Consider the following 14499-nt stretch of genomic DNA (forward strand, 5'->3'; position numbering starts at 1 on the left):
GGTTTCCAAACTTCTGCTCTATGCAAATTTAAATCTAGGGGGGTATTGGAGAAATATTTCCAGAAAATTGTGTAATTTGAAATAGAATCTGTTAGCAATATTGACAGTTTAAAAATATAATATATATATTATGTTAGGTATAACGTAGGCTGCTTAATTGTGCTTGCTTCTGGTACAAAGATGCAGACTAAAGAGTTAAGGAACAGAGCAAATTTGACAATTGAAGCATACAACAGACATGGATGTTGTTCTGGGGGTCTTGGGGCATGCCCCCAGGAAGATTTTCAGATTTTAACACTCTGTTATAAGATTTTGGGCTATTTTTACTGTGTTGGCACAGGTAAATTAAGTAGCTAGCAAGAGAAATACAAAATGTGGCTGTTCTATTAGAGTGGTTGACTGCTCTATTAGAGTATTTCGATCTGAACTTTTGTACCATTGCAAATCACTGTAAAATATAATTTTGATTATCCGAATACACTTGACCAGTTTCTGGAAACCTCAGAAACCCCCCTAGATCCGCCCTTGTATACAGTATAGTAGATATGAATAGTCAACTAGTCATAGTTACTGCTCATACTAGTCAGCTCACTACCGGCTACTAATGCTGATCAATGATGCAATGACCACCTCCAACAATATGTCCAGTTCAGGAATGAGTGTACTCCAGCCCTGATAACTATTAACAGTTCTTGTGATCTCATTGGGTTTCCATTGAGTAAAGCTCCTTCTGCTGTCTACCAGATGAAATGTAAGTGTGGAGGACATTTTACTAGTGCTGATGTCTACTGTGACATGGACACCGGTGGTGGAGGATGGATTGTCATACAGAGAAATGTTAAAGATGGAGTGAACATGTTTAATAGGCCATGGAAAGATTATGAAGAAGGATTTGGAGATTTTAAAAGCAGCAAATTCTGGTATGGGCTTAAGTCATTGCACTGTTTCACACAGACAAGTCAGTGGGAGTTGAGGATTGACTTTCAATTTGAGGACCACACCTGGTCTCATCTCCACTACAACACTTTCAGTGTAGGACCAGAGAGTAAAGAATATCCTTTAACCATCAGAGGATTTACCGGTACCACTACCGATCCTTTTGCAACCCACCCACTAAACGCCCAGAGATTTTCCTAAGTTGATAATGATAATGATAAAAATAGTGGTAATTGCGTACCTACTTGTGGTGAATGGTGGCACAATAGCTGCACCCACATCTACCCAAACTGTCAACCACCACGTGTATATCTCAACTCCAAGAACCACTACCCTCTCTCATGAAGATACGTCCTCGTGATTGTATCATTCAGTGACTATACTAACTGTTCATTGTGGCAATGTGTTGTACCTCAATAAGGATAATATGTATACACTACCAGTACAATGTGTGACACATTATGTCTTGCTGTATCAAATTATCTAATATACAATGTGTAATATGGTGATCACTGCACATAATATACAGTTTCAATAGCAAAAGCCACATTTGGTTGGTGTACAGGACACATTTAACTACTCTGTGTTGTGCCGGTTCAAATTAAGGGAATACACGGTTACAAGTTCAGAATTGGACAAAGTTCTACATTATCACCATAGTTTAGCATGGTTGTATGCCATGTGTACACTGTGTGTGTATGTGTGTGTGTGTGTGTGTGTGTGTGTGTGTGTGTGTGCGTGTGTGTGTGTGTGTGTGTGTGTGTGTGTGTGTGTGTGTGTATGTGTGTGTGTGTGTGTGTGTGTGTGTTATCATTCCATGGCACCACTCAATGCTACATGCCATATTTGTTCCTCTCCAGAGGGCTTGCAACCTTCTGAACCATCTAACTTTGCACTTATACAGAAGCGAAAACAAGGTTCAACATGGTCTCTAGCATCTTGGAACATTTGTTCATTACTGGACACTGAAGGTTCTGTGGAGACAGCTATAGAGAAGGTTAGGAAGTTATTGGTGCAAAAGATAGAGGAATTGAAGAAAAGACACAAATGTATTACTGAGAAGTTGAAGCCAGTTTATTTATTTATTAAGGCTTTACAGCACAAGTGCTTATCAACAAAAGGGAGCTGTTCATTGGTCTAACTGTGACAAATGGTTTCATAGCATTGGTGGATTCTTAGTACTGGCATAATTGCAGACCAGACACCTAGAACCTTGTTCTAAGCTTTCCCCTAACTTGGAGTAAAGCACCAAAATGTAGTGGATGGCTCAGGGCTGGAGCCCAGAGATTTTGAGTGGTCTGGCCATCTATGGACTACAATGGAGGTCATAGTCATGTATCTGATGTGATTTTTAGATTATCTGCTTTCATGTGATACTCAATTGCATGTGCTAAGCACACACAGCATGCCAAGCTAAGGGGGTCTGGGGGCATGCTCCCCCAGGGAAATTTTTGAGAATATATGTTCTGAAATGGAACCTGGAAGCTATTTTACTTGCAAAGCCTCTTTCTCCTTTTTATTAACATCAAGGATATATCCTTTTATTTTTGTAGTACAGTATCAATTTTAGTTCAGTGAAAGCTTAGTTCTTTGAGACATTGGGATTATTATTGCTAATGCATGCATGACATGTATGATCAATTAGCCCAATGCATTGCTATACATATGACTCACTGGAGCTTTTGAGTGATTTGACATAGTTGTAATGGCTTAGACTAAGTAGAACAGTGACTCTATATTCTATACCGAATGCTCTATTTTAGAGTATGGCGATGACTGTTCTATTAGAGTATAATCATGATGACTGTTCTATTAGAGTATTTTGATCATTTACAACTTCAAGTATATAGCTGAAAAGTGTCCGGCCAATGTCGGACCGGCCGGACCGTAGGCTCCGGCCCTGGTCACTATGGCTAGTATTCCAGAAATCCCTGGAGCAATTATTTTAGTGACTACTGAAAGTGGAAGACAGTCAAAACTTGCTTAGTAAAGAGTTATCTACAGTTTATATGTGTGAAAACCATATTGTTGTTGGTGTTGTTGTTGTTGTTATTAACACACTGTAGTATGTACATGTTGAGCTGAATTCTCAAAAACATTTAATAACTCATAGATGCAATTACACACGATCTTGAAATTTGGCTCATTTGTAGCACTGCTTGACCCGCTAAAAATATTTCAAAATATTTTTGTTCAAATGTATTATGGCCAATCAAATTTTCACCATACATTTCCTATAGGGAAGCCATAAAATGATGTGTCCATTACAGTCTTTTCCCAAACTTGTAATGGAGCCAAACTGTGAGAGTCTGTTGTTGACACCTTTGCTGTCACCACTTATCATCTGGTTGACTGAAATGTTTACTCTCTTGAGAAAAAAATTCACTTTTAATTTTTAGCTGTTTTTCAAGATCCAGCTCAACTTGTACATACTATAGTGTGGTGCATTACCTTCTTGGGCCACATCTGTCTTGATGTATGTACGTATATAACATGGCCACTTGCTGAGTCATGTACCACAGCTGTTAATGATCTCATCATCATTACAATAATCACAGTACATGCGTGTCAGGAAATTCCCAATGTCAGTTGTCACCCAACAAGGAAGTGTACACAAGATGAGTACAAAACTCCTTCATAAACATCACATGCTGAGTCAGATAACTTGAAATGGACTTATAGAAATATGTTTTATTAAAATCCTACACATCATGCTTTGTACAAAACTATAGTGGGAGGGGCAGTCTCCCTCACTAGAATGTTATGGACTTTCTTTTGGTATTAACATATAATATAGAATTATTTAAAAGTATTGCTTGCCATAAAAAGATCATGAACAGGAACTTATAACACTACAAGTAATAACACACATTTAATAATCCCAAAATTATATTCACCCAGTATGAGGGAAAAACATGTAATTTCACATGTGATACATATACCATCTCTTATACTGAGGCTCCATCCTGCTTGTCTAGTAATGAAAGTAATAGGCAGTTGATCAACTTCAGTTGTCAGAATTGATTGAACAATTAAGCAGGTCACTTTGCACACAAATGATAATTATATTTGTGAATTATTATACAATAGCCAGTTAAGTTGACCAATGACTACAAAACTGAGCACACTTATTAGGGTATATACTTTACATATAGTAACACCATTTCATGGGCCCAGCATACGTGTTAACAGCATACTCACTGACCGTATTGAAATCATTTCAACAAGTAGCCATAGCTACAAAGAAGTTCAAGATGGGTCTGTAATGATTTTAGCAGATACAGTAGTGAGCCTCAAAATGTTACAATTACTGGATTGGTATACCCTTAGTGAACGTCTGATATCTGTTTCACAATATTATACATGGGCATAGGGTAATCTCTATAATTACTCTATTAAGAGAGACACCCTTCAGCATGAACTGTAATGTGAGTTGTTCTTCTAGATGCTCTTAATTCCAACTCAGCATATCATTGTGTTACAACTGCATGTTGTTACTGTAAAAGGTCTGTAGATTTACTATCACACTTCCTGTTGCCACAACATTTTATTATATTTAGACAAGAATCACAGCTTATCAGAAAAGTTATTTCCAACTGTGATTGGAATTCATTTGATTTTATATTTTGAGATGATTGATAAGAAATCATTTTTAAGATAATTTTATATACTGTAAATATAACCATTATTATAAAGTTTGTAAATAATTATTTATCTAATCCAAAACAGCCAAGCTGTAAAAAAAGTGTGCGGCCCTCAGAAAGGCTATGGTGAAAAAAGATGTGAAATCCAAGGTGGCGGCCAAGAAATGGCTGTGATGGTAGGTTAATGGTAAAAATTTTAATAATGACAATTCAGGTAAATTTTGTGAAGCGGCACAAAAATTCACCTGAATTGTCGTTATTAAAATTTTTACCATTAACCTACCATCACAGCCATTTCTTGGCTGCCACCTTGGATTTCACATCTTTTTTCACCATAGCCTTTCTGAGGGCCGCACACTTTTTTTACAGCTTGGCTGTTTTGGATTAGATTTCATTTCTTTTTGTATTTGTATACCCCAAAGCCGGTGTCACAGTGATATATGTTTCCCCGGGTAACGTGTTTCCCGCACACATATCCCTAGGGATCCGTGTTTCCCCGCACACATATCACTAACTCGCTAGCGACCTACAAGTCACAGTGATATGTGTTTCCCAGGGTAATATGTTTCCCCTTTATAAAGTCATGTGCAACGTACGTAGTGTTATAGCATATAGGCGTGCATGCATTTTTAATAATCATAGCTAGCCATACCTATAGCTACAACTAATACTATAATTATACATGTTGATGGAGGAAACCAAGCCATTCACTGGCATTCAACTATAACTGCTAAACTGTGCTGCGATTTGGCTATGTAGCTATAGCATCAGTTTAATAAAACAGTAGCTACAAGTACATGTATACAATAAAATACTATATCTCTATAGCTAAATAGAGTAAATCATGTGATTGTAGCTATGTATAACTAATCAATGTAGCTACAGCTTTGGCATGCAGTCAGTCATTATCTACCCCCTTGCCGGTTCTATCTGGGGTTCCCCAAGGGAGTATTTTGGGACCCCTACTCTTCAGTTATTTACATGGATGATTTACCATCTTGTGTTACAATCAGTAAAATTTTACTATTCATTGACGACACCAAGATTTATAATACTGTTTGTAGTCCTGGATATATTTCACTGTTTCAAAATGATTTAGACTCAGCAACTTTGTGGAGTACGAGATATAATATGTTCTTTAATCCAAAAAAGAGTGTTCACCTATATTTATGCAAAAGTCAGCACTAATTACAAAGTAGCTGACACACAGGTTTTAACAAATAGTTCACATAAAAATCTCAGTATTATATAATATCATCAGACCTATCTTGGGATCAACACTACAAAAACATAATCCCTAAGACCTACAGAATGCTAGGACTGCTCCATCGCAGCTTTAGCAAGCATCAAACAGTGACAGCCAAGAGAACTTTGTATATTTCCTTAGTGAGATCGCAAGTTATATACTGTTCAGTGATTTGGAAACCTAACCATATCAAGCAGGGGCGGATCTGGGGGGGGGGCTTTGGGGGCTGAAGCCCCCTTCATATTTTTACTTGATCAATATGGTGCTGAGAATTATAATGAAATTTTTTCTTAGCATAATTATATGATCACTAATAATACAAATACTCATAAAACCACATTATAAACATCTTTCCAAGGTATTATCAGTGGATTTATGCTAAAGTTTATGCAACAAGGACCTGGATCAGCATTGGAGGTGTACAAGATCGAGATACTCTAATAGAGCAGTCAGCTAACTACTCTAATAGAACATTCACTGGAAACATGTAGTTGGTTCTGTTATGAAATTTTTCCAAATTTGCCTGCACCTATACATACAATGAAGTGCATTGGTCTGTTTAAAGGGCTTCATTCATCCAGTTGTGTAGTTAATATGTATGGCAATACTTAATTCAGGTACACAATTTCCATTGAAAATGCTTTCAGATTCAATCTTGCATTGTTCAAATTTCAAAATTTTCCACTTTCAACATTATTATTCTAACATGCACCTATTCAGTGTTGTGCAATTGTGAGAGGGGTGCATCATGTACTTGGTTGTCTGTACCTACCCAAACTTTTCCATTAGCAAAATGCTTCAGATAGCCATTCCTATAATCTAAAGGCAGTATATAATCTACAGGCAGAAATATTATGAATTTTAATGTCTCAAAATTGCAGTATTTTAGTATCTATTTTTCAAAATTTCCTGGGGGGGCATGCCGCCAGACCCCCTAGTTCCAGCATGCTTTACATGCTGGGAAGTGTGCTTTGCGCACCTCTACCCAAGAGATTAGCTACCTTGAGTTAGCCCCCCCCCCCCCTTTTATAAATCCTAGATTCGCCCCTGTCAAGGACATCACACTTATTGAGCAGGTCCAGAGAAGAGCAATAAAGTTTATTTTAAATGACTATAGTTCTGATTATTAGTATAGCTAGCTAGTATAATTATTGTATTAGCTTGTATAGTAGCTATATACATGTAATATGCATGGGTGTCTATTAGCTAGATAGCAATATATCTACTGAATGGTTGAATCGCGTACTGTTTGCAACTAGCCATAGGACCTTGGAGTCACTGCACGATGGCTATATCTTAGTAGGAAACACGGATCTCTGGTGATATATGTGCGGGGAAACACGGATCCCTAGGGATATGTGTGTGCAGTGAAATATTTAAAAATCGCTATGGGAAACACATATCACTAACAGCTTTTGGTGGGAAACACGGATCCCTAGTGATATGTGTGCGGGGAAACACGGATCCCTAGGGATATGTGTGCGGGAAACACGTTACCCGGGGAAACATAAATCACTGTGACACCGGCCCATAGGCCAGCTTTGGGACTTTTTTAACCTATGTTTTTTTTCTTTACTACAGGAAGAAGAAAAGATGAAGTAGATGTAGGGACCCGCCGATTATGCTGGCATAATTATGAGCATAATAGGTGCCTGAAAGCATTGAGCATAATGCTAGCATAATAGGTAGAATAGTTGTATAATAGTATGAATTCTTGCTTATCAAAATAGCTATCACGGAAAGATCGATATACTCTAATAGAACAGTCAGTAACTCTAACAGAACAATCACATAGCTGACTGTTCTATTAGAGTATATCGATATTTTCTGTGATATGCATTTTGACAAGTAAGTTTGTGCTTCAGCCACTTGTTATTTATCCATAAACTGGAAATTATTAGCAGAGCATGAGAACTGAGGGATAAATAATTGAGCATAATTTGAGCATAATAGGCAAGTATTGAGCATAAATTTAAGCATAATAGGTAAATATTTGAGCAGTGCAGCATAGCATAATAGGTAAAATTATGAGCATAATCGGCGGGTCCCTAAGTAGATGTACTTTAAATATTTTATCAGTAAATGTACATATGTGACCGGATTTGCGAAAAGGGGCCTTCCACACACATCCAATTTGCCAACTTTGACAATTGATAACTTCAGATTGGAAAGAGCTATTGCCTTGAAATTTGGGCAGTGGTGATTTCTTTGCAGCTGAACTCTCTACATGATGGTTTCTTTGTAGCTGAACTCTCTACAAGGTAATTTCTTCTAGCTGATCTCTCTACAGGGTGATTTGTTCGTAGGCTATAATCGTAGCTGAATTCTGTACAGGTGATTTGTTTGCAGCTGAGCTCTTTACAAAATGGTTTCTTTGTAGCTGAACTCTCTACAAAGTAACTTCTTCTAACTGATCTTTCTACAGGGTGATTTGTTTGTAGCTGAACTATCTACAAGGTAATTTCTTCTAGCTGATCTCTCTACAGGGTGATTTGTTTGTAGCTGGATTCTGTACAGGTGATTTGTTTGCAGCTGAGCTCTTTACAGAATGGTTTCTTTGTAGCTGAACTCTCTACAAGATAACTTTTCTAGCTGATGTCTCTACAAGGTGACTAGTTTGTAGCTGAACTCTCTACATGGTGGTTTCTTTGTAACTGAACTTTCTACAAGGTGACTTCTTCTAGCTGATCTTTCAATAGGGTGATTTGTTTGTAGCTTCACTCTCTACAAGGTAACTTCTTCTAACTGATCTCTCTACAGGGAGATTTGTTTGTAGCTGAACTCTCTCTCTCTACAGGTGATTTGTTTGAAGCTGAACTTTCTAAATGATGGTTTCTTTGTAGCTGAACTCTCTACAAGTTAACTTCTTCTATCTGATCTCTCTACAGGGTGATTTGTTTGTAGCTGAATTCTGTACAGATGATTTGTTTGCAGCTGAGCTCTTTACAGAATGGTTTCTTTGTAGCTGAACTCTCTACAAGGTAACTTCTTCTAACTGATCTTTATACAGGGCAATTTGTTTGCGGCTGAATTTTCTACAGGGTGATTTCTTTTCAGCTGAACTCTCTACTTGGTGGTTTCTTTGTAGCTGAACTATGTACAAGGTAATTTCTTCTAGCTGACCTCTCTACAGGGTGATTTGTTTGTAACTGAATTCTGTACAGGTGATTTGTTTGCAGCTGAGCTCTAAACAGAATGGTTTCTTTGTAGCTGAACTCTCTACAAGGTAACTTTTCTAGCTGATGTCTCTACAAGGTGACTAGTTTGTAGCTGAACTCTCTACATGGTGGTTTCTTTGTAACTGAACTTTCTACAAGGTGACTTCTTCTAGCTGATCTTTCTACATGGTGATTTGTTTGTAGCTGAACTCTCTACAAGGTAACTTCTTCTAGCTGATCTCTCTACAGGGAGATTTGTTTGTAGCTGAACTCTCTACAGGTGATTTGTTTGAAGCTGAACTCTCTAAATGATGGTTTCTTTGTAGCTGAACTCTCTACAAGTTAACTTCTTCTAACTGATCTCTCTACAGGGTGATTTGCTTGTAGCTGGACTATCTACTAGATAACTTCTTCTAGCTGATCTCTCTACATGGTGATTTGTTTGTAGCTGAATTCTGTATAGGTGATTTGTTTGCAGCTGAGCTCTTTAAATAATGGTTTCTTTGTAGCTGAACTCTCTCAAGGTAAATTCTTCTAGCTAATGTCTTTACAGGGTCACTAGTTTGTAGCTGAATTCTCTACATGGTGGTTTCTTTGTAACTGAACTCTTTACAAGGTAACTTTTTCTAGCTCATCTTTCTACAGGGTGATTTATTTGTAGCTGAATTCTGTACAGGTGATTTGTTTGCAGCTGAGCTCTTTAAAGAATGGTTTCTTTGTAGCTGAACTCTCTACAAGGTAACTTCTTCTAGCTGATGTCTCTACAAGGTCACTAGTTTGTAGCTGAGCTCTCTACATGGTGGTTTCTTTGTAACTGAACTCTCTACAAGGTGACCTCTTCTAGCTGATCTTTCTACAGGGTGATTTGTTTGAAGCTGAACTCTCTACAAGGTAACTTCTTCTAGCTGATCTCTCTACAGGGAGATTTGTTTGTAGCTGAACTCTCTACATGATGGTTTCTTTGTAGCTGAACTCTCTACAAGGTAACTTCTTCTAGCTAATCTCTCTACAGGGAGATTTGTTTGTAGCTGAACTCTCTACATGATGGTTTCTTTGTAGCTGAACTCTCTACAAGGTAACTTCTTCTAGCTAATCTCTCTACAGGGAGATTTGTTTGTAGCTGAACTCTCTACATGATGGTTTCTTTGTAGCTGAACTCTCTGCAAGGTAACTTCTTCTATTGATCTCTCCACAGGGCGATTTGTTTGTAGCTGAACTCTCTACATGGTGGTTTCTTTGTAGCTGAACTCTACAAGGTAATTTTTTCTAGCTGAACTATCTCTTTCCATAGTTGCATGAACTCCCTACAAGGTAACTTCTTCTAGCTGATCTCTCTACAGGGTGACTTGTGTGTAGCTGATCTCTATACAGGTTTCTTATTTCTAGCTGATCTCTTGAATTCTCTTCAGGGTGACTGCTCTATTAGGATGACTGCTCTATTAGAGTATCTTGATCTCGCACTTGCTGCACCAAGTTGGATTTCGTGTTATAACTCCGTGGCTTTAAGTCTGATTCTTCTACACCATTGATGAGCCTTTCTAAGATGATTACTCCATCTGTATAACGATTTTCAAAGCATTATCCCAGGCGGTTTATCTGGTAGGCGTGGCAAGCAGTCATTTTTTTATTAGCTAATCTCGATTGCATAATTGTTACACACTGTTGGTTTTTTCGTTGTATCTTCCTGTTTTTTAACTCGATTTCTTTCAAACCACAAAAGGTTTGAGGTTCAATAGTTAACCTATTCACCCACCGATTTTCAGCTTCTTCCCATACGCGGTTTACCCTGTAGGCGTGACAACATATTGGTGTTATTTTTCGTGAATAATCGCTCATAACTCTTTGCCTGTTTATCGTATTCCAGCCAAAGTTGGTACCGAGATGCGCTTTTATATCTCCCTTCTGTGTGCCAAATTCCAAGGCAATCGGATATGGCGTTCGAGTTTTATAGCAGTTTTTGTAAGTGTGCGACAAGAAAAAGAAAAATAAGAAAAAAAAAAAACGAAGAAACTTAGCCAATTTTTGAAGTCGCATATCTCGGGAACGCGCGAAGCGATTTCGCTCAAATTTGGAATGTAGAGTGCTGCAGTTGGAGGGCATGTCCACAGCAAAAATCGTCTTGTTTTATCAAGGAAGCACAGAGCTACGAAGGTGCGAAAATTGCGTTTTCTTTCTTCCTGTCAATATACTCACGGGTGTTACGCGCCGGCTTCTTGGGCCGCACGACACACTACCATGTGTCTTGATGTATGTTGTTGTGTAAACCCTCCCCTAGTAAATTCCTTCCCCAGGACACAAACGATTACTAACCATTACTGCCTACCCAGTAATTAAAGTGAAAATTAAGCTATACACAGCAATAAGATGAAAAATATTATGCGATAGTGAAAGAGTAGATGATTCTAACAGTCCAATGATAGGCCATTCCTGCATGTGTGAAATTATACTTTGAAGTATCATTGATAACTGTGATTGGTTGATTAGGCCATACAGTATTACAAGGTAAAGTTGAACATTTCCCATTGCTGGGGTCTAGCAGATGCTGATGGGCACCAACTTATAGTGCTCAAATATTCAACCTGCAATGTTCATTAATATGCTCAACATTCATGCTTTATAGCCTCCATACTGTGCTTTAAAATTTGAATGGTTAACCTTTAGCTTAATTATTATTGTGATCAATGTTGGGTCTTGTGAAAACATTGTTGATTTCCAATCTTTAAACATATTTCCTCTTATTATGTACACACAGTTACTGTTAACGTATATCAATCATTTTCCATAATAATAATATATGCACTTCATGGGCAATGTAGTGCAGAATTATTCCAACATAATAGGCTGGTGCAGATATTAACCACATGTCAACACAGCTAGTGGGATATATAGTCAGTAGTGAGGTATGTTACTATTATTAGCACAACTGACATCAGCAATATTGTTAGTATAAATAACATCAACTACTGCTAGTTCACATTAACTGATCAACTATACAGTATAGTAGATATGAAGAGTCAACTAGTCATACTGCTCATACTAGTCAGCTCACTACTGGCTACTAATGCTGATCAACAATGTGATAACCTCCTCCAGCAGTGTAACCAGTTCAAGACCAAATGTAGTCCAGACATGATAACCATTAGAAGTTGCTGTCATCTTGCTAATCTGCCACGTAGTAAAGCTCCTTCTGGTGTCTATCAGATAATATCAAATTGTAGTTGTGGATCACCCTTCACTGCAGCTATTGATGTCTACTGTGACATGGACACCAGTGATGGAGGATGGATGGTCATACAGAAAAATATTAAAGATGGAGTCCGCAATAGTTTTAACAAAACGTGGAAAGATTATGAAGAAGGATTTGGAGATCTTAAAAGCAGCAAATTCTGGTATGGTCTTAAGGCATTGCACTGTTTTACACAAACAGGTCAGTGGGAGTTGAGGATTGACTTTCAATTCCCTAATAAAATCTGGTCTCATCTCCACTACAACACTTTCAGTGTAGGACCAGATAGTAAAGAATATCCTCTAACCATCGGAGGATTTACTGGAACCACTTCTGATCCTATTAGGGGGGGCTACCCACTAAACGGGAGAAGATTTTCAACCTTTGATAATGATAATGAACTATTTGGTAGTAACTGTGCATCTAGTCATGGTGGATGGTGGCACAATGGAATGAATGGATGCGCCCTCATCTACCCAAATCAGCAACCAATATGGCTGTATCTAAATTACAAGCACCACTTCCCTCTCTCAATAGAGATGAAAATGCGTCCTCGTGATTGCATCATTCAGTGACTATACTAACTGTTCATTGTGTCAATGTGTTGTACCTCAATAAGGATAATATGTATACACTACCAGTACAATGTGTGACACATCATGTCTTGTATACAATTTATTATCAAACTATAATGTATAATAGTGTACAAAGAGTCATAATTATGATGATCACTGTATAGCTACATAGTGTAATTACTACAATGTAAAGCTTAAATTAACATTATCTTGGTTGGTATGCAATCACTATGTGCTGTGTTTAAAGAGAAATGTTGGCAAAATAAGTTTCAAAGACAGGCAAAGCTTTCATTTCTACAACACCATAGTTGAGTGTATGCATTGATGTGTATCTCTATGTGTTTATGTGTGCATGTGTGATTGCATGCATTACTTGAATTTCTCTGAAATGTACACAAATTGCCATCAAATAATGAGTTAAAGTGAGAGTCTTCAATATCTTTACATTCCATGCATATATCTTGCTGTATTAGGACAACAACTAGTGGATCAGAATAGCCAGACCTCTAAGTGAGAAGGTAGGCTATAGGCATACCTTGCAAAGCATGCCAGCCAGCATGCCCCAACCCCAGAAATTTTGAAAATTAGACCCTGAATCTCAGAGTGGTTTTAGCAGTTTTTCAGTGTAGCTACTATTAAAGTTTGCTCGACTACTGTATTAGCTGGGATGACTGCTGTATTAGGGTATCTTGATATAAGTACATAGCTAAGCCTTTAATTAGCTTAATCCCCTAGATAATTTTTAAACATGCACTCTGAGAGTAATTGCAGCAAGTTTTCAGTATTTTTTGAACAGGCTGGTGATGGATGTTTTACAAAGCAGCAGTTTCCAAGGTGTGATTTTCCTTTCTCTGGGATTGGTTGAGTGACCTGCATGGTATGCAAGGGCAAAAAGGTATTACTATATAGCATATATATAGTCCAATCCATGGAGGTGCTTGTTAGCAAGAGGAAGCTATACACTTTGGTGCTAACCTTATAAGCATAGTTATACTGAACTAACTGTGACCTTTTAAAGATATAATTTACTACTTTGCTCAACATCACTCTTAACCATGCTATGTAGCCATACCTACATGTTTCCATCTTAATTAAAGGATGGTTAAGAGGAGCTACATTAGGGAGTGAATAAATACTTGGTGTAGCTATATATAAATGAATGCTTTTATTATTAGAATCAGTCTTCAAATAGATGCACACTTGGGCCCTAATTTTCAAAAATTTCATGGGGGGGGTAGGGGGCACCTAGGTTGGATGCTAGTGTGCTTTGCACTCTAATGTGTCCCTTTCTTCGACCACATTACCCCTTGGAATCACAAAATGTCTGGCTGTCCCTGTCCAGCTGAGCCCTTCCCTAGATCAACCCCTGAATATCAGGCGCACTTGCATGCCTGGAAAGAGTCTGCATGTACAGCTAAACGAATACTATTATAGTGTGACTATAATGCATGCATGGTAAGAGATGGCTGCATAATCTGGATTGAATTAAAATCTTGAGGGTTTTCTTCTGGGATTGCATGCAAGGAATTTCAAGAGTGACACATGCAATTGTCTACACACATAACAAGCTTTACTGCTATGTTTGCACTAGTCACACACACTGAGAATTTGGCTGAATAGTGCAACCAATGATTGAATGAAAATAATGTTGATAGGATCTTTCCCTGCAAAATGGCATGGGACCAACCACAATAAATGCTTGAAGCATGCAGAA

At 37.9% G+C, this 14499-nt stretch overlaps 1 protein-coding gene across 1 annotated transcript; it reads left to right on the forward strand.

The window, feature by feature from the left end:
* The first annotated feature begins 744 nt into the window (after nt 1-744).
* Nucleotides 745-12785, forward strand: LOC136267643 (tenascin-like). Its single transcript, XM_066062794.1, has 4 exons — nt 745-1081; nt 1797-1933; nt 11825-11884; nt 11955-12785. Exons 1-4 carry the CDS (start codon nt 745-747, stop codon nt 12783-12785), a joined length of 1365 nt encoding a protein of 454 aa, XP_065918866.1.
* The last annotated feature ends 1714 nt before the right edge of the window (nt 12786-14499 follow it).

The sequence above is a fragment of the Dysidea avara genome, chromosome 9 (assembly GCF_963678975.1).
Source record: "Dysidea avara chromosome 9, odDysAvar1.4, whole genome shotgun sequence".
Lineage (NCBI taxonomy): Eukaryota > Metazoa > Porifera > Demospongiae > Dictyoceratida > Dysideidae > Dysidea > Dysidea avara.

Excerpts from the sequence above, each read along its gene's own strand:
- LOC136267643 (XM_066062794.1), top strand. The coding sequence starts at position 745 with ATGAAATGTAAGTGTGGAGGACATTTTACTAGTGCTGATGTCTACTGT. Across the intron at positions 1,934-11,824 it reads TGGAGACAGCTATAGAGAAG|GCTGGTGCAGATATTAACCA; the intron begins GTTAGGAAGTTA and ends CCAACATAATAG. Across the intron at positions 11,885-11,954 it reads GATATATAGTCAGTAGTGAG|TTCACATTAACTGATCAACT; the intron begins GTATGTTACTAT and ends AACTACTGCTAG.